Source organism: Elgaria multicarinata, chromosome 10 (genome assembly GCF_023053635.1).
Source record: "Elgaria multicarinata webbii isolate HBS135686 ecotype San Diego chromosome 10, rElgMul1.1.pri, whole genome shotgun sequence".
Lineage (NCBI taxonomy): Eukaryota > Metazoa > Chordata > Lepidosauria > Squamata > Anguidae > Elgaria > Elgaria multicarinata.
The window spans coordinates 25,722,543-25,748,931 of record NC_086180.1 but is presented as its reverse complement, the minus strand read 5'-3'; the positions used below and the strand labels follow the sequence as shown (position 1 = coordinate 25,748,931).

General features: G+C 41.1%; 1 protein-coding gene across 2 annotated transcripts; it reads left to right on the top strand.

The window, feature by feature from the left end:
• Positions 1–490: 490 nt before the first annotated feature.
• Positions 491–24,035, top strand: DNAJB14 (DnaJ heat shock protein family (Hsp40) member B14). Of its 2 annotated transcripts, XM_063135938.1 has the most exons (8): positions 491–929; positions 8,411–8,585; positions 12,025–12,170; positions 14,543–14,725; positions 16,651–16,745; positions 17,739–17,848; positions 19,113–19,285; positions 21,567–24,035. In XM_063135938.1, exons 1-8 carry the CDS (start codon positions 797–799, stop codon positions 21,689–21,691), a joined length of 1,140 nt encoding a protein of 379 aa, XP_062992008.1. In that variant the 5' UTR covers positions 491–796; the 3' UTR covers positions 21,692–24,035. The 2 variants fall into 2 exon arrangements, with proteins under 2 accessions (XP_062992008.1, XP_062992009.1); XM_063135939.1 differs by lacking the exon at positions 8,411–8,585 and having other exon boundaries at positions 826–929.
• The last annotated feature ends 2,354 nt before the right edge of the window (positions 24,036–26,389 follow it).

The window sequence follows — 26,389 nt, the reverse complement described above, 5'->3', positions numbered from 1 at the left end:
ATTTAGAAGCACCACTACCTCCTACCCACTGCTTGCTAAATCTTCCCAGCTGGGCTGCCTAGAAATGGCACACAAACAGACGTAGCCACCTCATCTTTAAGCTCACCTGCAGTCAGTGTGTGGCGGGAATTGGGTCCAGCGGCCAATTACTAGTACAATCCAAAGTACTTTGGTTAAAGGCGGCTTGCAAATCAGTTTAAAATAAAATTGCACCATGAAACCGTATAGGGCTATAGGCGATAGCACGCTTAATTGAAATGTATCGTTTGAGCAAAATGCCCAGCAGAATAGAATAATCTTTACAAGCTGGCAAAAGGGAGTTATGCTGCTGCGGATAAAATGTGGTGGAGGCGGCTGGGCTGTGAAATCGGGAAGCCAGCAGCCGGCCATGCCGTGCCATTTTGAGGCAAGTGCTCGTTTTGGCAGGGCGCGTGCGCAAAGCGAGCCCCGCGACCGGTTGCACAGGCTGTCCCCGGAAGCGGGAGGAGGAGCGGCGGCGGCGGCGGCGTAGCCGGTCTTAGGCCCGGCCGGCTCCGTGTCTCAAGCAGCGGCTCCAGCCTAGCGTCGCTAACTGGAGAAGGGGAGGACGATGCAGCGAAGGGTCGCCGCTGGCAGCGGCCTGTCCGGCACGGAGTGAGCCACAGCCCGCGCAAGCGAAGCCGGCGCCCTCCCGCTCATCCAGCCGCAGCCCGCGCCCGCTCTCCTCAGCGCCCGTCCGGCTGGCCCCGCCGCTCTGGCCCCGTCAGGCCCTTTTTCTCTGCGCTGCGGCGGGCGGAGGCGGCGGAAGGAGAAGCCCATGGAAGGCAACCGCGACGAGGCGGAGAAATGCATCGAAATCGCCCGGGAGGCCCTGGAGGCGGGCAACCGAGAGCGGGCGCTGCGCTTCCTCAACAAGGCCCAGAAGCTCTACCCGACCGAGACCGCCAAAGGTGAGCACGGCAGGCTGCCGGAGGGGGTCGAGGAATGCGCGGGGGCCGCCGAGCTCCTTTCTGTTTCGGCGGGGCCCCTTTCCTTTCAGAGCATCACGTCCCTAGGATATCATGGCCTCCCTTCGCACTGGACAACGGAGGTCTTAAAATAGTAACAGTAATTGGGGTCAGTATCAGAGGGTCCCAGTGCGAGTGTACTCATACTCTCTCTCTGGCTGGTAGTAGGGTGAATTGCCCCTAGAGCAACGCCAGGTATTGGACTACGACTGCCATAATTCCACAGCTAGGTACTTGCTGTGGGATTGTGGGAGTTGTAGTCCAACTCATCTAGATGGTGGTTATTTATATATTTATATAAAACCATCAATGTACAGGGTGCTGTACAGAGTAAAAGAATCAAAACAGCAACACCCTGCCACATAGGCTTACATTCTAATAAAATCATAATAAAACAATAAGAAAGGGAAGAGAATGCACCAGATAGGCACAGGGGACAATAAAACTAACAGTGTGAAAGTAAGAACAAAGAACAAAGTCAAGTTCTAAAAGTTGTAGAAAAAAGAAAAGTTTTCAATTGAGCTTTAGATGATACTAGGTTGGGGTATTATTATTATTTATTTCATTTATATGCTGCATTTATATATAGTTGAAGCTCTAGAAGGCTGCCCCAAAGTGATAGGGCTAAGAAATAAGTAGAAGCTGAAACTGGCACTATTTGATAGCATCACAGGACCCTGTCTCCCCACCACGGCATCCACAGAGATTGTGCAGAATATCACCTCTGCCTCTTATCCTCGCTTCTGACACACTGGAGAGAATTAAGCTAATGGGCGGGGGGGATGGGATCCCTGATGGTGATAGTATTTATTTATATAGTTAATTTTCAAAATTCAACACAAGCATTACTTCAGTTACAACAATTCTATAAGGAAGGCCACTATTTTTATTCCTCTGTTGCAAGGGGAGCTAGGCTCAGAGTCACTTGCCTAAAGCTGATAGTGAGTTCACGATAAAAGCAACATTTGAACTGAAACTCTGTCATCATGTTTCATAACATCTGTAGGATAACTAGTAGTGGTGTAATTCTAACCACACTTACTAGATTTACTGGGGAGCAGCTTCCATTGCACTTAGTTGGACTTGCTTCAATATAAACATGTTTAGGGTTTACACTCTTTAGGAGTGTAAAATGCATTACTGTTGTAACAACCTTCCCTTTCTTTCCTGTTCAACATAGTGGCTGAGCTAACTGTGGAGCATATTCAGGGAACTATTTATTTATTCATTACATTTATAAGCTTTTTCCTTCAGGGAGCCCAAGGTGATGCACATGAACCTCCTTCTTTCCTTTTTATCCTCACAACAGCCCTGTGATGTAGATTAGGTTAAGATTTACAGAGTGGCCCAAAGTCACCTAGTGAGCTTCACAGCTGAGTGGGGATTTGAACCCTGTCCCACCCTTTGCCCACTACACCAGACTGGTTCTCCAGTGTTTGGCACCCTCTCCTGCATTGTTATTTACAAACTCCCCAAAATTTGCAGTCTTCTTAAAGGAACACTTGAAATGTGTGAGTTATACCTGTTGAAATTGTTTAAACTTGATCTTATCTACACAGGAAACAAACTAGTTATACAGAGAGTTCAGTGGAACTTACTCCAAAGTAGGTGTGCATAGTTTTGCAGCCTTAGTTTGTTTCAGCTGCCATAACTTCTGTAATTATTGGGCCATGAGGCAAAGAGAAATGTTAAGAGATTTCCACTTTGTTCATGAGTTTGTGGTTTGCTGGAGAGAGAACAGTTTAGTTGCAATAGTTAGGCACTAGGTTTTCAAAATATCCATGAACTTAAGGTGTGCATGCTCTATGTTTTGGGAGGTGTGGGTGTTGTTGTTTTTTGTTTAAATTGCCAGAGTATAGTCTAGATCAACCTTCTCCAACCTGATGACCTTCAGATGTTTTGGACTACAGCTCGCAGCATTCCTGACCATTGGCCATGGTGACTGGGGCTGATAGGAACTGAAGTCCAAAGCATCTGAAGGGCACCAGATTGGGAAAGCCTCATCTAGATTTTGCCCAGAAGATAACTGTTTATTTTACTTTTATCAACCAGTCTGTACATGGCTCTTTCCTGTGATGCTGTGGGCACTGGAAATTCTGCCTAGCCTCCACCTCACCCCTTGCCCTCATACATTAAGCATACTTTTCCATTCTTAAGGACTGGAGGATTACTTCTTTTAATGTTACAATTAAATTCTCTGAATGCTGAATCAGCCCAGCATCAAATTCCATACTATGATGTGGAAATGCACACAGTACTTAATCTGCTGTGCTGAATGCCTCTCCCATTTTCCATTTCCTTGCTTCACTATTCCCCTAATTATTTCCTCTCTGTATGCTCTGCACAATTTCCCTTTTCTTCAAGCCGGTTTCAAACTACTTCTTGAAATGTTCGCAGAAGGTAGGAAGTCTGTTTGGACTGTGGGGTGTTGCCGGCATGTCTGAAGTGCAAATGTGTGTGTGGAGGGGGGACCCACAAGCAACACATAATTCAGGCAAAGCAAAGGGCTCTCTAATCCACCACCACAGAGCAGGATAGTTCATCTGCCATCCTTCCACCTATTAGCCAGCGTTTTGAATTTTTCTCATTCCCATCACTTTAGTCTCTTACCCTTTTAGCTTTAAACATTTATTTACTTAAAAAAATATTTCTTAACATCAGCCGGTCCTTGGAACACTCAGTTTACAGACTCACTTCAGCCTAGTCAAGGCTGATACGTGAAGAAATACTATCGTGCTTGGTCCACTTGCTCTGAAGGCACAAACAGCTGTCTTTTATCTGCTAAGCCAGATATATGTCATATCAAATAGCTAGTCATATTCCTGACCACCGTATTCACCCTAGAAATCCATTGTGAATGCAACATGTTTCTAAAGTTTATGTGGGTATTAAGTTCTCCAAGGAACATGTACCTTGATTGCTCTGGGCTAGTACATCTTGCTACTTAAAAATTGTTCTGCAAATGTTCTCCTTGAGGCTCCAGTAATACCTATGGATGGCCTGTTAAATTAAGTCCCTTGTGAATAGCAGTATAGCCAGACCTGCAGCTGTTCCAGACTTTTTATTATTAATAAAGATGAAAATATTTAAAAGTCACAAGTAATGTTTAGCTGAAAAATTTCTTCAGTTTAATCCATAATTGAAGGTGTACCCAGCAAAGCTCTGAATTATTCATAGATGCTAGTAAGGTCTGATTTAAACATTTAGGAAAAATAAACCCTGTGGCATTCCTTGTTTCCAGTACTTCATATAAACCAGGTCACTTCACCGGCATGTGCAGTGTCAGAATGCTAAAACTCCAAGCGGGCACTGCTATTTGTGTGAACATGGCACACATAACAGCAGAAGGTCCAGTTTAAACAAGATGCTGGTCATGAATGCCACATGGGTAAGTTCTTCTCATTCACCTGGTATCAAGTTTAAATTGGGCTCTATTACTAAAAACCTGAGAAGAAGCAGGTTAGGTTTTAAATTTCTCGGTTGGGATTTACCTAAAGAATATAAATGAACAGTGTGTATATTTATGTTTTCTTTTGAAAGCATCTATTTTAAGCCAACCAAAAGGCTTTATGCTACTCAATTATTTTAGTCTGTAGGGAATTGCTCTTGTTCAAGCTACTGTTTACTTCAGTGGATTTAGCAGCAGTAGTGCAAGTAGCAGTAGGCCCTGGAACTGGGTCTTTGTGATACATGTGGAACATGATCACAGCACTGCTGCAGATTAAAATCCAAGTGTCAATAAAGACTTCACTTTTAAGCCTTTCTTTAGTTGCTAGATGACATCGTGCTGATAATAGTGCTGGGGTAAATGGGACAGCATTTTAGCTTTGCAGATAAGTCCACAGAATCCGCTGATTTCAAGAGCCTACAGTCCCAGGTTCCCAGCTTGGAACTGTAAGACTGAGCACGATTTTCTGTGAGCCGACAAAGAGGACATACAAATTGTAAAATGCGGAAGGCTTTATTAAGATTAAGGATAGGGTAAATACATGGGGAAAACAATGAAGAGTAACTTGAAACAGGCATAGCATACTCCGCATCCTTTCTCCAAAAGATCAGAACTGGAGGGTTGGGGCGGGTTCTCAGTTATAAATATGTTTTCCTGCCTTTCATTTGCCCCCCCCCCCCTTTCTTATTGGCACCAAGGTTTGCCACTTTTTTTTTTTAACCACTGTCTGCCCTTCCTCCCCCTCCAGGTGGCTCGGCCAGGACCTTTGTGATGCAGACTTGGTGCATATCAATGCTATACAGGATTATCCTTCTGACCTTAGTTTCACCCCTCCCTTGGCCTCCAGGTGGCCAGCCAAGGTTCTTTGACATTCAGATTTTGTATTCGCTGATATCAGGCTAACTACATAACCCATTGGTCTTCTGCTCAGCGCAGTCTATCTGTTTTCCTTTTACAGGAACTATCTTGTATCTTGAATCTATTGATTAGAGCCATCCACCTCTTTAAATTCAAGAGCACATATAGACTGTTTCTACACCTGCCTTTCCTCCCACCCACCCCATCGTCCCTGGATCATCCTTATGCATGCCAATGACACGCAAATGACACACAGGGGATCCCGGGAGCAGGCGGGGACAATCCCTGCATTTTCCTGGGATAATCTTTAGGTGTAGAAAGGGCAATAGCCACATTAGGCCTTGGGCTTCTCCAAGTGTTAGATAAAAATAAATACCAAGTATTTAGATACAAATATTAAGTTCTCCTGCCAGAGCAGGTGCATCAAAAGAAGAAGGAGAGATCAAGGTCCAGTGGAGCCTTCTCTATCTGCCTTCTCTAGTGTGGTGACCTCCAGATGTTTGGGACTGCAGCGCCTATCAGCATCAGATGATATAGCCAGTGGTTAAGGATGATAGAAGTTGTCATCCAAAACATGTTTCTGTGGTTAGGTGAAGACTTTTATTTTCCAGGCTTTTAAACAAACTTTTATTTTTTAGTTCTGAATTTGAATTGGTTTTACACACGTGAGAAGTTGTAATTGTGCTATGTGTCGTCCCACCCCTGCCTCACTTGTTGGACACAGAAGTGGTCATTGTGGAATTATGCACCATGTACGTTGATGGTGCTATATAAATAAATAAATAATAATAATAATAATAATAATAATGTCACATCAAGCATTCTGTTTATCTAGACATTTTGAGGATAGATATATTCAGTGTATTTACATGATAGTTCCAAGCCAGGAACATAGAACTGTATAGGCTCTTATATACATTGTACATTGATGGTGCTATATAAATAAATAATAAATAAATAAATAAATAATATAGACATGTCTGGTGGCATAATTTGAGAGGGCCTGTTTTAGCAAAGTCATAAAATTGTTCTATAATATGATAGCAATTACATGCAAGCTAGAGAGTAGATCGACCAGCAGTGTGCAATGTAATAAGCTCTTGATTATAGAAGCATTTCAAAGACTTTATATTTCAATGATTTTACAAGAGTAAAATTTATCTTTATCAAGTTGTCCACTTATAGATTTGAATTCATTACAGAAAGACTATTGTACTTTACTGTGCCATTGTAACTAGTTGTTCCAGTTCTTTAACACAGTGATGGATATGTCTGTATTACTAAGGTATATTAAAGACAGTATTGAAACTAATCTATGTGCTTTATATACATGTAAATAATATATATCTCATGGTGGAATTAATAAAAATTTATTAAGAACATAAGAGCCATGCTGGATCGGACCTAGGGTCCATCTAGTAAAGTGCTCTGTTCACACAGTGGCCAACTCCAACCTCCTTTTAAAGCCATCCAAATTGGTGGCCACCACTACTGGATGTTTTGACTTTTAGATCATTACCGGAAATATGAAAAGGTTTTTGCTAACTATGATTTGAATCCTGTAGTGAATTTGTTGCCTTGTTTTGTTTCTGAGCTGTTCTTCGCCATTCTTATATGTTGCCATGTTGGAATTAAATTCCTAATACTTCTTCCTATTAGGATTGCAAACAGACCAGAAAAAAGCCCAGCTTGTAAGTTTAAAAGCAGTTTTATGTGTAGAAATCAGTAGGTAAACCTTTTCATAGTTTAATGAGAAGCACTATAGCTTGATTTTCTTAATCAAACTACTGTTTGATAGAAATAGCTAATAAAGAAACAAAAGTTGGTAACCCCAGGTTCTGCCTGCAGTATATGTGATGCTCCTTCTATCTTCACTCACCTTATATTGTTTGAAGCCCTATGAGTTCCAAAAGTGAGCATTATTTTAACAGTTAATGTTGGCCTAATTAAAAACTACCCTAGTTTTGCAGTTCTTCAGTGTCTTGGACAAATATCAATAAGTATGATGTTCCTACAGGTATTGATTAGTAATGAAATGTCATAAAATGGATTGATCTTAATCCATCAAAGACTGTATTCTTTCCTTTCTGATGTAGCCAGTTCCAACTGAGTAAGTGTATTTGCATCTTGTATGCATCATTTTTCTGACATCTTTCTTAGCAGTATTCCTGAAATGTTCTGCCCCGTTTTGTTAAGGGCTAAAAGAATAAATAAAGTGATTAAAAATAATTACTGATTTTTAAAAAATTATTATTGCATGCCAATACTGATGATTTACTCTTCTGTACCAAAGCAGAGGATAGAAATGTGTGGGATTCCTTGCTTTGATCAAAAGAGAATTACAGTAATCCTAAGCATATTTACTAAGAAATTAAACCCACTGACTTCAGTCAGGCTTGTTCCATAATAATTGTGTTTAATATTACATCCGTAATCTTTCTCTTTTTTTTACTAATTTAAGTTTTAATTGAATATCAATTTATGTTAATTATATAGGTTCACAATTACATTAGTTGGGAATTTTAAGGTTGGGACACCAGCCAGTTGGTTGCTCAAATACTGTCAAATACTTTGTCAAACCAGGAAGAAAGGCGCTTGTGTAGGTGTTAGCCTGGGTTTTTTTTTTAGTTGCATCATGGCATCAACTAACGGCAAATGTAGGAGTGAGAATAGATACTCTGTGTTCAATTTCATTTTTTTAAAGCCTTGTAACTGTTTAGGCTTTTCTTGGGATATGGGATAAAAACAAATAACTTGGTCAAACAATAATTCAATATCTGGATCACCCAGAAGCATGGTGGTACTATGTGTCTGGGAACATGGTCAGTTTCATATCTGATGCGCTTTCTAGCTAGACCTGTAATCTCTGTGAATGTGGGGTGTGTGGAGAGGGGGGTTGGAAACTCTAGATATTTATTTTTGTCATGATGGGAGAATCTAAAACTAAATTTTGTTTCCTGAGGTATGTTGGGAAATTGACATGAGTCAAGTGCCCCTTAAAAATGGTGTACCTAGAACAGTCTAAAGATTTGGATTACAATGTTGGAGCCTATCTGTCATACTTCTGTTTTATCCACAATATCTTTGCTTATATAGCTTATACCCTTTTTCTCTGTAGTGTTACTCGAAGCTATTATGAAGAATGGGAGTACTGCGGGGAGTGGCACTTACTGTCGAAAGCAAGCAAGTGGCAGTGATCAAAGTAAACCTAATAGCATGAAGGACAGCAGTGCATCTGCTACTGGTGAAAGTGGGAAACCCTACACCAAAGATCAAGTGGAAGGAGTACAAAGGTATTGCTTTATAAACTGATCACTTCTTTGATAGTATTGATAATACAGCCCAGGAGTCTAGTTGAAGAAGTACCCATTCAAGTGTGACCAGTGTGATTCTGTACTTGAGAATGCTGTTCTAACTGAGAACATTGTGCCGCTCCTTGCAATAGGGTTTGGCACCTACAAACTGATGAGTTGTAGGGGATGAGCAGTGCCTGTCTCGTCTGCTTTTACTCCATAACCCATGGGCAGCTCAGCCACCCACAATCAACTCGTGCTGAGTGTGACGTCCAAACACAGACTGCTGGATTGTTTAGGGCCTAAATAATCCAGTGGTTTGGGTTAGGACATTGTGCTCAGCAGGAGCCGATCATGGCTTACTGAGTAAACACGGAAGAGGTGGGCACTCTGTAGGCACGTGCATTGATGGGTTGCCATTACATGCGAACCAGGTGTTAATCTGTTGAAATAGCCACACGTTGAAGAGTTTTTCATATTCTATTATAATATTGCGTCTGAAAATATTCTGTTCTACTTCTTTTGATTTTATGCATACTAATATATGCTTAACTTCTATTCCTTTCACAATCAGCTCAGTATGTCTTTCCTGCAATTAGATTATGACATTATAATTGTTTATAGAATAGGAAAATATAGCCTAATCTGAAGCATCGGTCTTATTGATTCTGACTAGCCTTGGAGTCCCTTTACATTTTAAAAAAGGTAATTAAAAATATACTGCATTAGCACCCTAGAATGTCCTGAAATTTCTGTATGGATCAGGATAGACATTCTAAAGGTGCCTTTCCCAAACTGCTGCCCACCAATGGCTTTGGACTACAACTTTCAGCTGCATTGCTGACCTTTGGCCCTGTTGGCTGGGGCTGATGAGAGTTGCCAGGTTGGGAGGGAGGCTTGGAAATGGCCTAGTCACATGCTTGCTGCGTTCAGAGGTGGAAAAGGGAGGGGCCAGTGGTAGAGCATCTGCTTTGCATGCAGAGGGTCTCAGGTTCAATCCCCAGCATCTCCAGGTAGGGCAGAAAAAAACTCCTGCCTGAAACCCTGGGGACCCATGGGCTGACTCAGTATAAGGCAACTGCCTATGTTCCTAAGGGTTTTCTTCATTCCCATTTAACTTTACAACAACTCTGTGGGGTAGGTTATATGGCACAGTCTCCCGGTGAGCTTCATGGCCGAATGGGAATTTTAACCTTGATTTCCACCATTCTAGTCTTGACACTCTAAGCACTGCACCACACTGGCTCTCATTTGTTTTCAGGGCAACAAATGTGTATCAAAGCAACTTCCGCAACACTTAGATTGCATGTACATCTTTACCCTGAATGTCTGAACAAGTGTTAAAAAACATAGAGGTAATTGTGGAGCAGATCAAATTGTCAAGTGGCTCGATTTAGCATATTATTGCCAGGATAGAGTCTAATAATATGTTTTGATAGGCAGAAATATAAACAAGCGCCCTTGTCTGGTGTTTTTTCCCTTCCCTATCCTATACACGAGAGAGTGCTCACCAGCAGATTATTGTAGCTCTTCAACACAGTGTTGCTCAGTGACAGTTTGGCTCAACTGGGACCAGTGCAACATGCAATAACTCTTTACTGATTGCATAAGTGTTGGGTGAAACTGCAGGTACAGCAAAAGAAGCTGAGCAGAAGGCTGCTAATTTTGTTGAGCAAAAAACATCTGGTGAGAAGATTGTCTTCTCGCGTGAGCTAAACTTAATTTGCAACCCAACTAGCAATAGCTGCTTATAAGTGAAAGGGATATCTCTGTCTTGCTGTAATAGTGGTATCCCAGGAATATCTACAATTGCACTTAAGCTCATGGGTAGAATCCACCTACTTCCCTCTGCCAATGAAAGGTTTCAATCAGCAAAATGGGAAGGGGTTCAATTTCCAGTAATTCCCCCTTTCCCCCTACCCATGCACATCCTGCTCTGGAGAGTCCTTCAAACCCTCTGGAGCAGTTGTGGATGGGGGTAGCTAAATGAGGGAGGGAGAATCACTGAAAAATCACATCCTCCCTGTTCTGCTGACTGATGCCATCTATTGGTGGAGGGGATTAGTTGGATTTTGCCCCTTAAATAGAAAGAAAATGGTGGCTTGATCACTTTCATGGCTGTCAATGTGAGGTAGGACTACTACACTACCTTCCTGTGTTAGTATTGTGCTGGTTCCGATTAACCTGTTCCTCCAAAAGGTCTCTCAATTTGCCTTCAAAGAGGGAGCTAAAGTGAGGCTGGGAAGACATCCCACAGCCAACATGCTAACCCATCATTAGTTGTTCTGGACAATAAACCATCATGGGTTATCATGTTGTATGAACCCAGTCTATAAATCTGTTAGCCTAGCAGGTATCATACAGCTCCTTGCTGGTGGTGTTACAAAAAAATCAGACTTGGTTTGAAATGTTACACATTTTTGGATCCATTGGATTAGTTTTCTTAGCCTTGCAATTTACCTAACAGAGGTTTTTCGGTTATTGCTTCTTAGAATGATGTGTATCTGTAATTCATTTAGGCAACAGTTCATGTAAATAGTTTGCCTCTTATTAATACACATCACTCAAAGAATAATTAAGTGCCTTGGTTGAGGAGAGCTCCGTGATTTAATTTGTTGTAATAACTAACATCTGCTGCTAGGTAATTCTAAATAAAGAATCCTTCCATGAGTCAGCCAAAAACTTCTTAGATTATATTGCAATAAGATCAGAAGTGCCCTTTGATTTGGGAAGAAGACATGAGAGCATTGCTTGTGAACTACCAACTTTTTCTGGTCCATTCTTGTGAAGTACAATTGTGCTTTCTGTTCCTGGAGTTTTCCCGTTGTAGTCCCTGGAGTTTGAAGCCACCTCTTTCTTCCTTCTTACATCATTGACCTAATATTGACCTTTGCCACTGTGAACATGGAAATGCTAACAGGACAAAGGATCAGAATGCTGTCCACTTAAGCATTTCAAGTAACTAATATTATTTTTGGAATTCCATAGTTTTCATTTTTTCTACAAAAAAAATAAATGATCAACATAGACATACTTTTTCAGTTCTTGCAAAAGAAACATGGGGAATAGTCATCATTTTCTCCACTACTGCTCTCTAAATAAATTCTAGTCTTAAAAAGTAAATGAATATTTTATGTACTGTCACTCACATTTCAGTAATACAGATTTTGTTAAGAGTTCTGCTAACATAAGAGAAGTCTCTCTTTCGTGTGTATATACAGTAACATAACATGTAAAATAAGCATGAAGACTGAAATACAGCACAGACTGAGACTGCTGTGCTGAAGCAGTGTAAGATGTAACTTGAAAATTACATAAGCTATTTGTAAGCTTGAAAATCATGTAAAATTAACGTGCTTTTCAAGTTGTTCTGAGGTTTGATTGTTTTGCATTACATCAAAGTTCTGCGTTTGACCAATTACCTCTTGCTTTTCTGCAGTATAAAAAAATGTAAAAATTACTATGAAGTCCTTGGAGTGTCCAAAGATGCTGGTGAAGAAGACTTGAAGAAAGCTTATCGAAAGCTTGCTCTGAAGTTTCATCCAGACAAAAACCATGCACCAGGAGCAACAGATGCTTTTAAAAGTAATATTTTATATGTCACTCTAGAGGAGAAAAATGTCTCAGGGCAACAGTGGTGTATCCCTGCTGCCCAAGTGGTTGTGTTAATAATGCACATCTTTTCAACAGTGGGTTGGATCGAAAGTTGCCCTTTTGCCTTCTAATGGTGTCTTCTCTCCAAAGAGCTATTCTACACCATGTGAAAAAAATGTAATTACATTTATCTATGTTCTTCCACTTGTGCAAACAGAAGCAAAAGAATTGCTGTAGAACCTACCTGTTCTAGCACTGCACAAGCTCATTCAGTAGCACTTGCACAAAGTAGTACTGGTGGCTGTTTGCCTTCCAGTCATAACAGTTTGGTTCCAGCACAGTGCACTCAGATCCTTGCACATAAGTTGGAAAGCCTTCCTTGGCATGCAAAAACAAACCATAAGCTAGATATTATTTATCTTTTTAAAAAAAGAGTTAAATTTCTGAAAGAAACCGTACATGTAGCTATCAACAGGGTCTTACCAGTTTCTTGTACAGTGATTTCAATACTTCCTATGCCACTGAAAAACATGGCCTGGAAACCCACTGTAGAGCCACATGCCCAGGGATCTACAAATTATGTCTGTGCTTGTAGCCAAAACTCATTTCCATTAGCCAGCAAGAAATATTGGAAATGTGCCTCTAAACACATGCAAAGTGCTGTTCCATCAAATAAGTGAAGGCTGCCACGGAATCAAGAAGTGCTAACATTGCAAATGGCATTGTTTCCTATAAGCCTGAGTCTTCTGCAAGTCTCTGATTGAAAATTAAACTCCCCCCCCACTTCCCTTGCAAGCCCCAGCACAGCAAGCGTCTCTTTTCAAATCCTCGCTCCCAAAGAAATCCACTTCGTGTGGTGTGTGTTTTCATCCCCTGCCGCAGCTCTCCTTCACAACCCATTTTTGTTTGTTTTGTTCAACCGCAGCTTTTAAAGCTCAGCTAAAAACTTTTCTTTTTCCTAAAGCTTTTAAAACTTGATTTTGTTCTGACTTTATACTGTTAGTTTTACCCTACCCTGTGCCTGTTTACCCTACCCTGTGCCTGTTTGCATTCTCTTCCCCTCCTTATTGTTTTATTATGATTTTATTAGAATGTAAGCCTACGCGGCAGGGTCTTGCTATTTACTGTTTTACTCTGTACAGCACCATGTACATTGATGGTGCTATATAAAATAATAATAATAATAATAATAATAATAATAATAATAATAATAATAATAATTGTTTTGTAATCAGCCTTAGGGGGCAACGAAAAAGAGTGGGTGCAAAATGCCGGGTGTGTGTGTCCTCTTCTGGGTGTGGAAAGTGGGAATGAGAGGGAGAAGGCAGTTACAACTGGATCTAGGGAATGGAGAAAGACTGCAGAGGTGAAGATACAGAGTGAATCTTCAGCTATACCAAATAGCTGAGGGAAGTAAAAGGAGGCGTTGACATGGCCTGCTCAGTGAGCTAATTTACAAAGCAAACTTTAAAAAAAATTCTTCTCCCATTTGGAATGAAGCTGCGCTGGAGCTTGTTGACTGGGAAGTATTTAGAAAAAATGTCTTTTCAGGGTGAAGGATGGAGTTCCAATGGTTCTAAGCTGATTCTACTGAGTTCCAGGAGCAGAACATTACTCGGACAGGGAATGAAAGAGACTGCATAGGGGAATCAGCTTTGCACACATAGACTAAAATGGTGCAGCCACATCTCACCAGTTGGATTACCAGGAAGGGAAATGGAAGAAACCCTTGCTGTTGCCGTTCGTAGTTAGAGAATGCAGACATTTTCCCAAAAATCTACTGCTGATTTTCCTTACAGTCTAACATACCTGCTCCCTCCCTGATCATTGCCAAGGTCACAGACTTTCTGACCCTGGCATGCTAGTGGGTCCCCAGGGGACTTCAGGCTTATGAACCGTGAATAACAGCCCTGCGTGCTGTTTCTAAAGTAGCTTCAAACAGCAGTTTGTGATATGGCAGGAGGATCTACTATTAAAATTAACTGTTTTTTATAAATCAGCCGAGGCAAGACACCAATTAGATCAACTAATGAGTTTGTATGTTACTGAATATTCACTGTGTTGTGATACCAGTTGACCTTGTTACCATAGCAATGTCTAATTTGTTCCCAGATGTTGTTGAAGGGCAGAAATGGAGGAAAACAAAATGGTCCCTTTTAAAAATGTAGCATGCAACATCCACTATACACCATTGTTGATTCCAGGTCTGGTGATGTCTCTGTGTTGTATAGAAAAGTGCAATGCAGGTCATGCAGTATGGATGCATCTCTGACCTGTGAATTACTGTAAGTGTGGCATGTCATGCACTTCACACTTGCTGCTTCAATAGATGTCTAAGATAATTTTTCCCCTCTGCTTTTCAGAGATTGGAAACGCATATGCTGTGTTAAGCAATCCAGAAAAGCGAAAGCAGTATGATCTCACAGGCAGTGAAGAGCCATGCAGTCATCCTGGCAATGGTAGATTTAACTTCCACAGGGGGTGTGAAGCAGATATTACTCCAGAAGACCTCTTCAACATGTTCTTTGGAGGGGCGTTTCCAACAGGTATTTACCCACTGAAACAAGGTGTTCTTCACTGAGCCTCAATTCATCACTCCCATCTGACAGCCATTTGGAGCGGTCATTAGGGGATTTGGAGCTAAATGCCATCAATATGCTGATGACACGCAGCTCTATCTCCCTGTGACAACTGAATCAGGTGAGGCTGTGCAGGTCCTGGACCAGTGCCTAGACTCAGTAATGGGCTGGATGAGGGCCAATAAACAGACTGAATCCTGGCAAGACGGAAGCCCTGTGGGTGAGTGGTTCCCGAGTTGTTGAGACAGGCTCATTGCCTGTTCTGGATGGGGTTGCACTGCCTCTGAAAGAATAGGTTTGTAGTTTGGGGGTACTCTTAGACCCATTTCTGTCATTGGAGGCTCAAGTAGCCGCCACGGCTCGGAGTGCCTTTTACCATCTTCGGTTGGTTCGCCAACTACGGCCTCTCCTGGACAGGGAAAGCTTGGCCACGGTGGTACAGGCATTGGTAACCTCAATATTGGATTACTGCAACGCGCTCTATGTGGGGCTGCTCCGGAAGCTGGAGCTAGTGCAGAATGCCGCAGCTCGGCTGTTGTCTGGAGCTGCCCCTTTCCAGCATGTAACTCATCTGCTGAGGGAACTGCACTGGCTGCCTATTCGCTGTCGGGCCAGGTTTAAGGTTCTTGTACTTGTATACAAAGCCCTAAACAACTTGGGACCAGGATACCTGAGAGGATGCCTTCTCCCTTACCAACCTGCCAGGTCACTGAGGTCATCCGAGGGTCTGCTCCTGGTGGTTCCACCTAGATCCATTCTCCGATTGGAATCCACCAGGGGAAGAGCCTTCAGCGTGGTGGCGCCCCTCCTGTGGAATTCCCTGCCTCTGGAGGTCAGGCAGGCGCCAACCTTGTACTCCTTTCGGCGCCTCCTGAAAACATCTTTATTCCAAGAAGCCTTTCCTTAATATGCAGCCTTGAATCTGTTTTTGCGTCTTTTAAATTTTGTTTTAACTTTTATTCTGTTTTTATTTTCATTTGATCTTGTACACCGCTCTGAAATTTTTCAATGGGGAGCGGTATATAAATATTATAAATAAATAAATCTGCCTTCCCCAACAGGTGACTTTCAGATGTTTTGGACTACAACTCACATAACCCCCAGCCAGCATTGCTATTAGTCATGGGTGATGGGAGTTGTAATCTCATACAACTGGCAGGCACCAGATTGGAAACCGCTTCTCAATATTATCTCTGCCATTCACTTGCCAGTCCCAAATCTCTTCTGGATCCTTGTCCCAAAGTAGTTGTATTTGTATTTTTGTTGGTATTTTTTGTGAATTGTTGTGAACCATCTAGAGAGCTGCAGCTATTGGGTGGTATAGAAATAAAATTGAAGATGATGTTGATTGATGATGATGAGAATAGAACCTAGCAGGCTTGACACCAGATAAACGCTGTAGTAATTGCTTACCAACATAGGATAGTAATGATAAGGCTCCAATAGGATGAGAGCATAATTTCCATGAACTATTTAATGCAGCCTTTTGCGTCCTTTGGAACTTCATTTGCCTTTCACAGATCTGAAAGAACAGGCTTGTGAAATTTTAAATGGATACTATTGTTTTTATACTGTTGTTTTTGATGGTTTAACATTTTGTATATTTTTAATGTTTACTGTTTTTAACTTTTGTAAACCACCCAGAGAGCTTCAGCTATGGGGCAGTATATAAATGTAATAAATAAATTTGAAAGCTTATCTTGCCCACAAACAACCAGTGGTCCACTAAAAGTTGCCTCCAAGTGTTATGTGCTGTTCATGGAAGGGAACCATTTTGTTTGCATTGTCTGTGATGCTGCCTCGATATGAGAACAGCTGAGCACTTCACTACTTTCATCTTGCATTTTCCCCACCCCTCAATATGGTCTTTTGAATACTTCCTCCCACTGTAGGTAGTGTACATTCCTTTTCTAATGGACGGTCTGGCTACAGTCACCATAATCAGCATCGTCATAGTGGACATGAAAGAGAAGAGGAGAGGGGTGATGTATGTTTGTCCTCAGCAGATTTTTATGCAGGATTATCTTTTATGAAATATTTTTCTTTAGCGTAAAAGTAAAAAGGTTGGGTTTTGTCCTGTATAGTAAATCAAAACAAAGAATAACAGTTAAAATACTAACACTATTTGTTGCTAATACTCTTAATAGTTCTATCCTGTGCATGTTTTTTTTCCAGAGGTAAGCCCAACTGTATCCATTGTGGCTTACTTCCATTTAAATATGCATAGCGTTTAGGGTGGCCAGATGCAAAAGAGGACTGGGGTTCTGCACTTTTAATAGTTGTGTAAAAGAGAAAATTTTGGCATAAGTAGATTGTATGCCGAGCTACACCTGCTGAAATTCCCTCTTCTACAGAGCCCTGCCCTCTTTTGCTCCTGGCTACCCTAATGGCATTGCAGCCTGAGTATGGGCCATATGAATTAGGATATAGTAGTGAAACTCTTGTACTTGTCTATGCTTGGGGCATGTTTCCAAAGAGCAGTATTTGGGGTCAGTTTCAAGCTTTGAAATTTCTGATCGGACCAACTGATTTTGAAAAACACTGTAACTCTTAAAGTTACATGTCTTAACAATCCCCTCACCCCAGTCAATGGGTAAGATTCTATTTCACATGCATAGTGATCTAAGGATAATTGCTGTAAAGTTGAAGAGATGGCAGCTGTATTCATAAACCTAGTTCGCATGTAACACTAAGACATAGTTTAAATAACCATGGGTTTGTTGCCCTACCCAGGGTTTGACCTGGTTCACATGACACATGGGTTATTTAAACCATGGTGAGCTACGGTGTGTGCCAGGCACAATTATGCAACACCCTGGTTAAGTTGCACAATCTCCTTCAGAAGCTTTTAAGAAATGACTGGACAGGAATCTGCTAGAGGTGGTTTTGGTGCAATTTTTCCTTGCCTGGTGGACGAAATTCAGCTTAAAAAACCAAGTTCTCCCTGATTTTTCTGTCTGATTGATCTTTCATTTTGCAGGGTGGTTTCTCTATGTTTATTCAGTTGATGCCAATTATTGTGCTGATCCTTGTATCTTTGCTGAGCCAGTTGATGGTGTCTAATCCTCCTTATTCTTTATATCCAAGAACGTAAGTAGTGATATTTGTCTAATGAACATGGGACATTTTAAAATGGGTCTGCTGATTCTGCATTTTTTTCAACACTTGCAAATTATAAAGATTTTCTTCTTGTTTGTATCAAGTTGGAGATAATATAATTGTCCATCCTGTGTCTGTAAACCATCCAGGTTTGTGAACAGGAAAGAATGCAAAACAAAGGAAGTGATTCACAGTTTGATTTTTTTGTAGGTGGAAATCTGGGTGATGAAAGTAGAGAAACAAAGTTTTGTTTAAGCATGTTTGGATCATTTCAAGGAAATGGCTTTCCTCCTAGTAGTTACTTTTATTAAGGTGCAATCCTATGAACGTTTAGACAGGAAAAAGTCCTACAACCCCCAACATTGCCCTGCATGTAGAGTATGTATTAGAGTATGGTACATAGTAATAATTGCCAGATGTTGCCACAATAATAGCTAGATTCCAGTTGTATGTTGTGATTGTGTGGCAGCTCATGACAGTTTAGTTGGCCTCAAGGCATGAAATAACTTGAGACTGTAATTGTGGATCACTGGATCTGCAGGAGTGATGAATCAGCTTGGTTCGCAACTACTAAAGTTTTGCTTAGAAGATGAAATAGTGAATAAATGGTTAAGAACTACTTTAGTCTATAACTCTCCATTGTTGGCAAGAATATTACTTAAACGGTAACCAGAATATTCAAGATGGGGCCTCCTATTTAACAGGGACAATTCAATTTAACAGAATGCTTAGCATTTCATTATGACAAGTTCCAAACAGGTTTTAGCAAACCCAGCTACATGGAAGGTAAAGGATTTACAGAAAATCAAGCACCAGTGCTGCAAGGAGAAGGCTATTAGCTTTTTAAATGGCTTGAGAAGCTTTCTTGAGTACAGTTCAGTTTGTGGTTTCTGTCTAGCCCTGCAGAGGTGTTTTTTAGTTAAAGTATAGCTACTTTTTAAATTTAATTTTTATGTATTTAAGGTTATTTTACGGCACTCTTAAGGGTAAAACATTTTAAAGCAAATGTTTAAAGGAAACTGGATTTGGGAAAGGAGAACAAAAAAATATTTACAGCAACCAGAGCTGTAAAGGTTTGTTGTTGTTGTTTTGTTACAGCTGTATACCATCTCTTAAATTAATACTCACATAGAGCCTTTCCCAGGACATTTTATTTATATTGAAACAAATTTGAAACCCTTGTTACTTTTCTTTACTAATGGTAGAATTTGGGATATTCACCCAGTCTGACAATCCATATGTAATCTCTTTGCAGGGCGTCAGGGCAGACCATTCAGATGCGGACAGAAAACTTGGATGTTGCTTACTATGTCAACAAGGACTTTAAAAATGAATACAAAGGTGCAAATTTGCAGAAGATTGAAAAGAGTGTGGAAGAGGACTATGTGTCGAACATTCGAAATAACTGTTGGAAGGAAAGACAGCAGAGTAAGTTGAACTGGTGTTTAATAGTGTTCAAATATAGGTGTAACAACTGAAATAGTGCATTACTCCAGATAGAAGAAATACTGGCTTGGATCCTAAGATAAGTTAACTTAAGGAAGTTTACAGAAAGAAAGTTCGCTGTTCCCCACCCACCAGCAGCCACCCTCATCCCTTTAAAAGCCTCTCTGGAGGATTGGGTTGCTTCAGGGGAGGGGGACGTGGAGGGGCAAAATTTGTCCAAATTTGCATGGAGGTTTTCTTATTTGGAGCAATTCTTGCTTCCTCCATCACTCCCCTATGCCAGTATTTCTACCAATATCATTTAACGCAGTGAGAACTGGTGTAACCAATAATAATGTGACCTGCAAAGTTCCCAGTTAAATCTGATCTCAACTGTTTGTGGCTGTAGGCAAGCCATTTTACTCCTAGCCTCACTCTGCCTCCCCCTCCCTCATTTCTTGCATAGGAATAATAATATCGGCCTACCATATAGGGTTACTAAGGTAATGCTGGCAAAATGTTTTGGATCCTTGAAATCTGTTATAGAAATGATATTGTAGTCTGTAAATGGCATAACAGAATTTAGACGTGCAGTGACTTTGCAAGGGTGGAGGACCTCTTAGAATGGATCGCCCCCAGAGGCTAATGGACTCTGATGGATTCCAGAGGGCTAATCCCTGGCTGCTCTGTTGTATGCAGACATGACTCAGGTGGCTGACATACCTTCCAGTGATCCTCTGCAGCTGAGCAGAGGCAGTTTGGCTCCTTGGTATACAACTGAGGGGGGAGGGGATGAAGCAGGTTGGGAAACAACTAGAATGCAAATAAAGGAAATGTCTTGACAAGTCATTAAGATAAGTGCTCATAATTGAGCCTACTCTGTAATAGTGATAGTGATAAAGAAGCCATTTTTCTCCCCACCATTGCATCCTAACCATGTCAACTGGAGGAGCTCTTCCGAGTGGTTCAAGAACTTCTGCATTCTGGACAGTGGGAGATTTAGTGGAACCCTCAGTAGTGCACAAGACATCTTGAGGACAAAATTGCTTGCATATGCTCATTTATGCCATGACTTGGATTCCAGGTTTTAGGACCTATGGACATGGTGCTTGGCTAAGTTCAACCAACCACTTGGAGGCGTGCACCTTTTGGCTTATTAGACCTAATAGGGAAAGGATGACCAGGTAGTAAATTTCTTGCAAATAGAGGACAGCCCCAGCCTCCTTAAAGGAGGTAGTAGTGCTGTCATTCCTGGGGCTGGGGGAGGGAAATCTTTTTTGGACCCAGAAGATTTCAGCAACTAAGGCCAGTGGCTAATATCCCCTTCCTGAGCAAGGTGTCTGACCATGTGGTTGCTGGGACAACTCCAGGCACTTTGGGATGAAACTGGTTTTCTAGATCCATTTCAGTTGGGGTTTAGGCCTTTGTTTGGCACCAAAATGGACTTGTTTGCCTTGTGGGATAACAGGAGAGTATGACTCTTGATTCTCCTGGACTTCTCAGTTGCTTTCAGTATGATTGGCCATGATTTCATTCTGGATAAGCCGTCTGAATTGTATGTGGGCAGCACTACTCTTCAGTGTTTCCATTCATACCAGGACAGCAATTTCCAGAAGGTGGTGCTGGGGAATTTCTGCTTTATGGACCTGCAGGGTGCTATCTTTCCCCCCTTCCCCATGCTGTTTAATATTGGCATTAAACTGTTGAGTGAAGTCATTGAGGATTTGGAGCGCGGTGTTACCAGTGTGTGGATGACACCCAGCAACCCTGACAAAGATGTGTGTTTGCATGAGAGTTCTACTCAAATTCAAGCAAACGTGAACTCCTGTTCAGACCATGCTAGTTGAGCTCAGCAAGGTCTGAACTGAGTGTGGTGTGTGGCCAGCATGCCAGTACATACTTCAAGCCCTCACACATTCTCTTGAATGCCTGAGAGAAGAGTATATCTGTGTGGATAAATGGTTGGGCACCATGGAAGCAGTGTGTAAAAGGTTGGGGTGGAAGCAAAGACGCCATGCTCCATGATTTTGGATTGGTGCCTTTTGCTATTTTAGTGGAGATCCAACAGAAGAAAACACAAGGATATTGGGTTGGTTCCAAAGTTTCCCTTCCTTTAATGGAAAGTACGTTCCTCCAGGGGAAGAAGGGGACTTAAATGTTTTGCTAATGTAAATTTGGATCTAAATGATTTTGTTTTAGTTTTGATATAATATAGAAAAATGAGATGACATTTGTTAGCTATTGCCAGCTCTGCCTTTCTGATTCTTGATTCTTGTTTTTAAAGAAACGGATTTACTATATGCAGCAAAAGTTTACCGGGATGACCGTCTTCGAAGGAAAGCAGAAGCCATCCCCATGGACAACTGTAAAGAACTAGAACGATTGACCAGTATCTATCGAGGAGGATGAGCTCGATTTTGACATGTACAGCCTGAAGTACATGCTCTCTATATGTATAAAAAGAAAAAATCTGTAAACTGAGAAAATACTATTCTGTCATGACAGCTGAAAAGAAAGAGGGATGTAAAACTCTACTGTGTAGCCGTTCCCAAAAACCATACCCTGAAGTTCCAATATCGTTTAATAGCCTCTTTACTTAGTCTGAAATATATGACACAGTTGGTTTCCATCATTGAATTGTCCTTTAAATTTTATTCCCAAAGCTTCTGTGAAATTTTCTACAAGGAAGAAGCAGCTCAGATGAGCTAGCAGTACTTGTAGAGATGTAGACATAGTGGTTCGCCTTCAAAAATCCTTGCCATGTAAATATGTGTGGAAAAAGAACACTTCTGTGTATATAAAAATGTTAAGGAAATCTCAAAGGCATATAGATGCATTAAAACTTTTAGTCTCATGGATGGAGTAAGTAGTAATAATGACTACATCGTTCCTTTTTCATGTCAAGTATGTGGAATTGAAAGAAAAAAGTAAACATCTTATCTCTTTGCATAAAATCTTCTAGCTTGAAGAAACTTGGTATTTTTTTATAAGTTATTGGCCATGTTAATTTATGATGAAATGCTTGGATAAAGCAGTCTGATGCCAGAGTATCAGCCTTCGTGTTGTAGTCTTATGACTCCATTTCTAAGCGGTGAGAAAACTGAGACCTGTACAAGACAGTTTCATGCTGAGTGAAAATATGGCCTAAAAAATGAGAGGGAAATGTACAGATAAGCCATTTAGTACATGGGTTGCTGAATAACTTTCTGCAGTTCTGGTATTTTGGAAGAAAGCAAGGTGTAAGTAAGCAAGTGCTGCTGCTGTACAACTCCCTTCTCAATTATTTTAAAAATTTGGTTCACCATGGGTTGGACTCTCACACACATCCTTTAGAAATGGAAGTGTGGAATTCCTTGATTTATGTCCTGATCCACAAGCATGCTTAATATCCATTCATAGTCGCTGACAGAGACGCAGAGTAGTAATTAATTTTTAAGAAATAATTACTTGGGAACCTCGCTGTTTTGTTAATTTACAATGCTGATTCACATGTGGGTATCAGAAGTTGATCAAGAAAGTTGCTCCTAAAGTTCATCCTTGTGCCTTTGAACCCTTTTAAGTTTAGCTTGTCTGTAAATTGCTGCTAACAGCTGTGTTTGGAGCTGTGTGGTTTTGCCCAGCAACATGAGCTAAGAAGTCACAGAGCGACGTTTCAATCCAGATGTGTGCAGGGTAGATTTTGTAAAGAGGAGCCTTGAGTATGATGAAATAGAAGTGATCTAATTCTAAGAGATCATATATGAAAAATGCATAAAGTCACTTTTGCTAATGTAAATTTTATATGCAGTTTCAGAGAAACTAAACAGGAGGCGGTACCTGAGAAATGAATGCTTGTTCTGGCTTTAGCAAATGTTTGTAAGCTGCTGCACATCTAATACTGCAACAGAAAAAATGTTTCTTTTTGATGTTCCATACATTCTCTTTAAGGGGAGCCAGTGTGGTTTATCTTAGAAAATACTTTTAGACGAATCTGCAAATTATTTCAGCTTGTATCATTAAAATGCCACTATTAACTGACATACAGTATCACAGCAGTTTGGGTGGGTGGATGGGTGGAGTGGTTTAGTGAAGAAATTCACGGTGGTCTGATGCATATAGTGTTCAGTTTTAGAAATGGCTTAAATGTTGAGTAAGTGGTTCTTAAATTCATTGGCCTTGGTTCAGAGCACCACATGAACTTAGAGCATTGCTGATTGATACGGAACAAAGCCTATGTAGGGTTCCTGCAAGCACATGAGGGCCTTTTCATAACTGCTGCTCTGTTTTTCAGTAAACATTTGTAAAATATTTCTGTAATGTGTTGCAGGTTAGAAAGAATTCTAGAACAAGACTGGCTTCTGCGTTGCACAAGTAGTATTAGTGGGGAGGGTGTTTCCCTAGGTCTTCATAATCTGTTTTAAAGTCAAGTTCAAAGATGAGTTTCAAAGAAAAGAAAAGTTGGAAATTGAATTCAGTATTTGTTTTTCTTGCATTCTCCCCTTCAAAGAGGAGTCATGCAGCAGAACCTGAGCATCTATGCATGCGAGATTCCATCTGTCTGTTTTAGCTATATTAACATGCTAAGTAATAACCAACACCAGTTTCCTATACTCTGCATTTTCTGATTCATACAGGTGAACCCCATGAGTTTAGTTTATTTTGAAGATGACCCAATCTTAGACAGAGGCACCACTAGCGCCAGACTACCAGGCATTGGTCCAGGGTCCTTGAGGGCCTCCAAATGCAGTCACTACACATGTTGGTGATGGTCTTTTTTTAAAAAAAATTAAAAAAACCAGGCAAGATCCCGAAACCAGCGTGCCCTCTCCATTCTTTTCCTTGCTCTTCCTCCTCCCTGTCCCAGATGTTCACTTTCCTCCCTTTGCCTGGCAGTCCTCGGGTTCTTTACTTCTCCATAGAAGAAATCAGGCACACTACACCTAGCATTTTCATTCTCAAGAGAAACTGTAGGTGGCCCCTACTGGGTCTGGGGGTATTCAGCAACCGAGGATACTAACCATGGCTGTAGCTTCCTTTGCAGCACACCTGACCTTTTCTAAAACTTAAAGGAAAGAAAAGGTGCCGTTGCTAATGGTGAGGGGAAGAAAGCAAGCACTGGGGAGGGAAAGGAAAAGAGAGAGAGAGAGCACTAAGGCAGGGCGAAAGGGCAAGAGTGAAGAAAGAGAGTGCTGTGCATGGGAAGAGAGCATGGCAAGAGTGGTGGGAGAGAAAGCATGCAGCTAGGAGAAAGAGCATAAAGAGAAAGCACAGGCAGGGAATGGGTGGAGTGCCCACGAGTGTGGGTAAGGGAGGCCCCCGAGGGCTTGAGGGTCACATGCCCCACAACCCTGGCGGTGCAACTGTGCCTAGAATTGCAAAATCAATGTGTGTGTTTTTATTTTAGATACTCTGAAATCTCCCTCCTTAATTTGCCTCATTTTCTTATGGGACCAAAGTAGAGACAGACATTTCCAGGGTTGGTGACTCAAATGTGGAGCTGAGATGCCTTTTGACTATCTAGCCATGCAAACATTATAGGTACAGTTTTTCAAAAGCTTGGGACTTGCGTGGATCTCAGAAATGCTAATTTGAATAGCTTAACAAATTAAAGATGATCCTGTATTTAGTTCCAAGTAAACACGTTGCACTGTGTTCAGCTTTTCCTAGTAAATAGTATATAGGAAAAGCTCAAGTACATTATCAGAATAAACCATAACTTTGGGGTGGGTGGGCAGGATACCTTGGTTGGACTTGATGTTTCATTGAATCCATAATTACTTATTGTTTTTAGTGGAACTGCACAGGATCCTGGCCATAGGGATGGGTTCCCGTAAAAGGCTTTTCCTGAGTTAGCAGAACCATGTTCCACAAATTATTTAGCAAACTCTGAAAAATCCATTGGTGACCCAAAGTAAAAATACATTCCTGGCCCTCGAATATGGTTCTTTGGAAACTGTAGATTTCACAGTGAGAACAGATGTTGGAGAACAAGCTTGTCTAGTAACACTGTTCCCCCCTGCCATACGCAGCTACCCTGGGAATGTTGGGCATGGCATAGGCATGCTCTGTGTTTCAGTGGGGCTCTGACCAGGCACAATAGTCTTCACGGGAATAAAGTGAAGGTCACCCTAGCAATGCCAAGGAAAGGTAGCTTTGAAAAACTGCGGTTTAACCTATATTCACTGAGCGTAGGTAAAAAGGTCATTCTGTGGGCAATAGCAATACTCAAAACTATTTCACATAGAAAAGGCTCAACTTCAGCAGCTAATACTGCCATTGTAAAACCACAGGCTTGGATCCAAAGATGCTCTTGCACTAGAAAAAGACTTATATAAGATGATAGCCTCTCCTGCTGCAGCTCACTCAGCAATGACTCAGACTTTTTGAGAAGGTCCCCCAACCTTCAGGAGTGGCTGAGTGGAGGAGGCTGTAGTGGAGAAGGAGTGGTAGGAAATTCCTGTTGTACAAATGGAATCCAAATGTGCCTCTTTCAGTCCAAGCCATAATGTTGAAGTAAGGCCCATTGACATTTGTGGAACATGTTCTCCATGTATAAAGTTTAGAAGTCCATATATGAACTTAAAGATGCTAGTTGTCTCTATGAAAACTGAATTTGTGTGCAGAAAACTTGTAGAATGTTTATACCAATGAAATATAAACTTTTAAATTTGCAATATTAGTTTAATTGGTTAATTCCTCTGTATGAGCAGGGGCTTGGTATACTAAATACTATATTCTTATAATGAAAATGAGGGTTGGAAGGTTGTACGTATTGCTTGCATTGTAAAGTCCTCTTTGAGAGATCTGTTTCTAGAGTTGAGGTATCATTCTTTCTTTTATTATGTTTACATGTAAGTTTCCCTTAAACTTTTAGGAAACACCCTTTGGGGGTATTTTGCTCTAAGACCTGTAAGTGAAAAGCAAACAATACTAACTGAAAACATGAGCAGTCTTCATAGCATATGCTTTTCCTAAAATTGTAGTCATGAGTTTGTGATGATATAGTTAATAGCTCCTCTTCATGATTAAAGTACGCTAATTGTAATACTACCCTCTCACACTACGGATTCTCAGAGCTACGAGCTGATCCCTTGATGTCTTTAGATTTACTTGAAAGTAGCCCTAAGG

Coding starts and splice junctions, on each gene's coding strand:
- DNAJB14 (XM_063135938.1), top strand. CDS start 797: ATGGAAGGCAACCGCGACGAGGCGGAGAAATGCATCGAAATCGCCCGG. Junction 12,171..14,542: donor AGCAACAGATGCTTTTAAAA/GTAATATTTTAT, acceptor TCTGCTTTTCAG/AGATTGGAAACGCATATGCT. Junction 17,849..19,112: donor TATTCTTTATATCCAAGAAC/GTAAGTAGTGAT, acceptor ATCTCTTTGCAG/GGCGTCAGGGCAGACCATTC.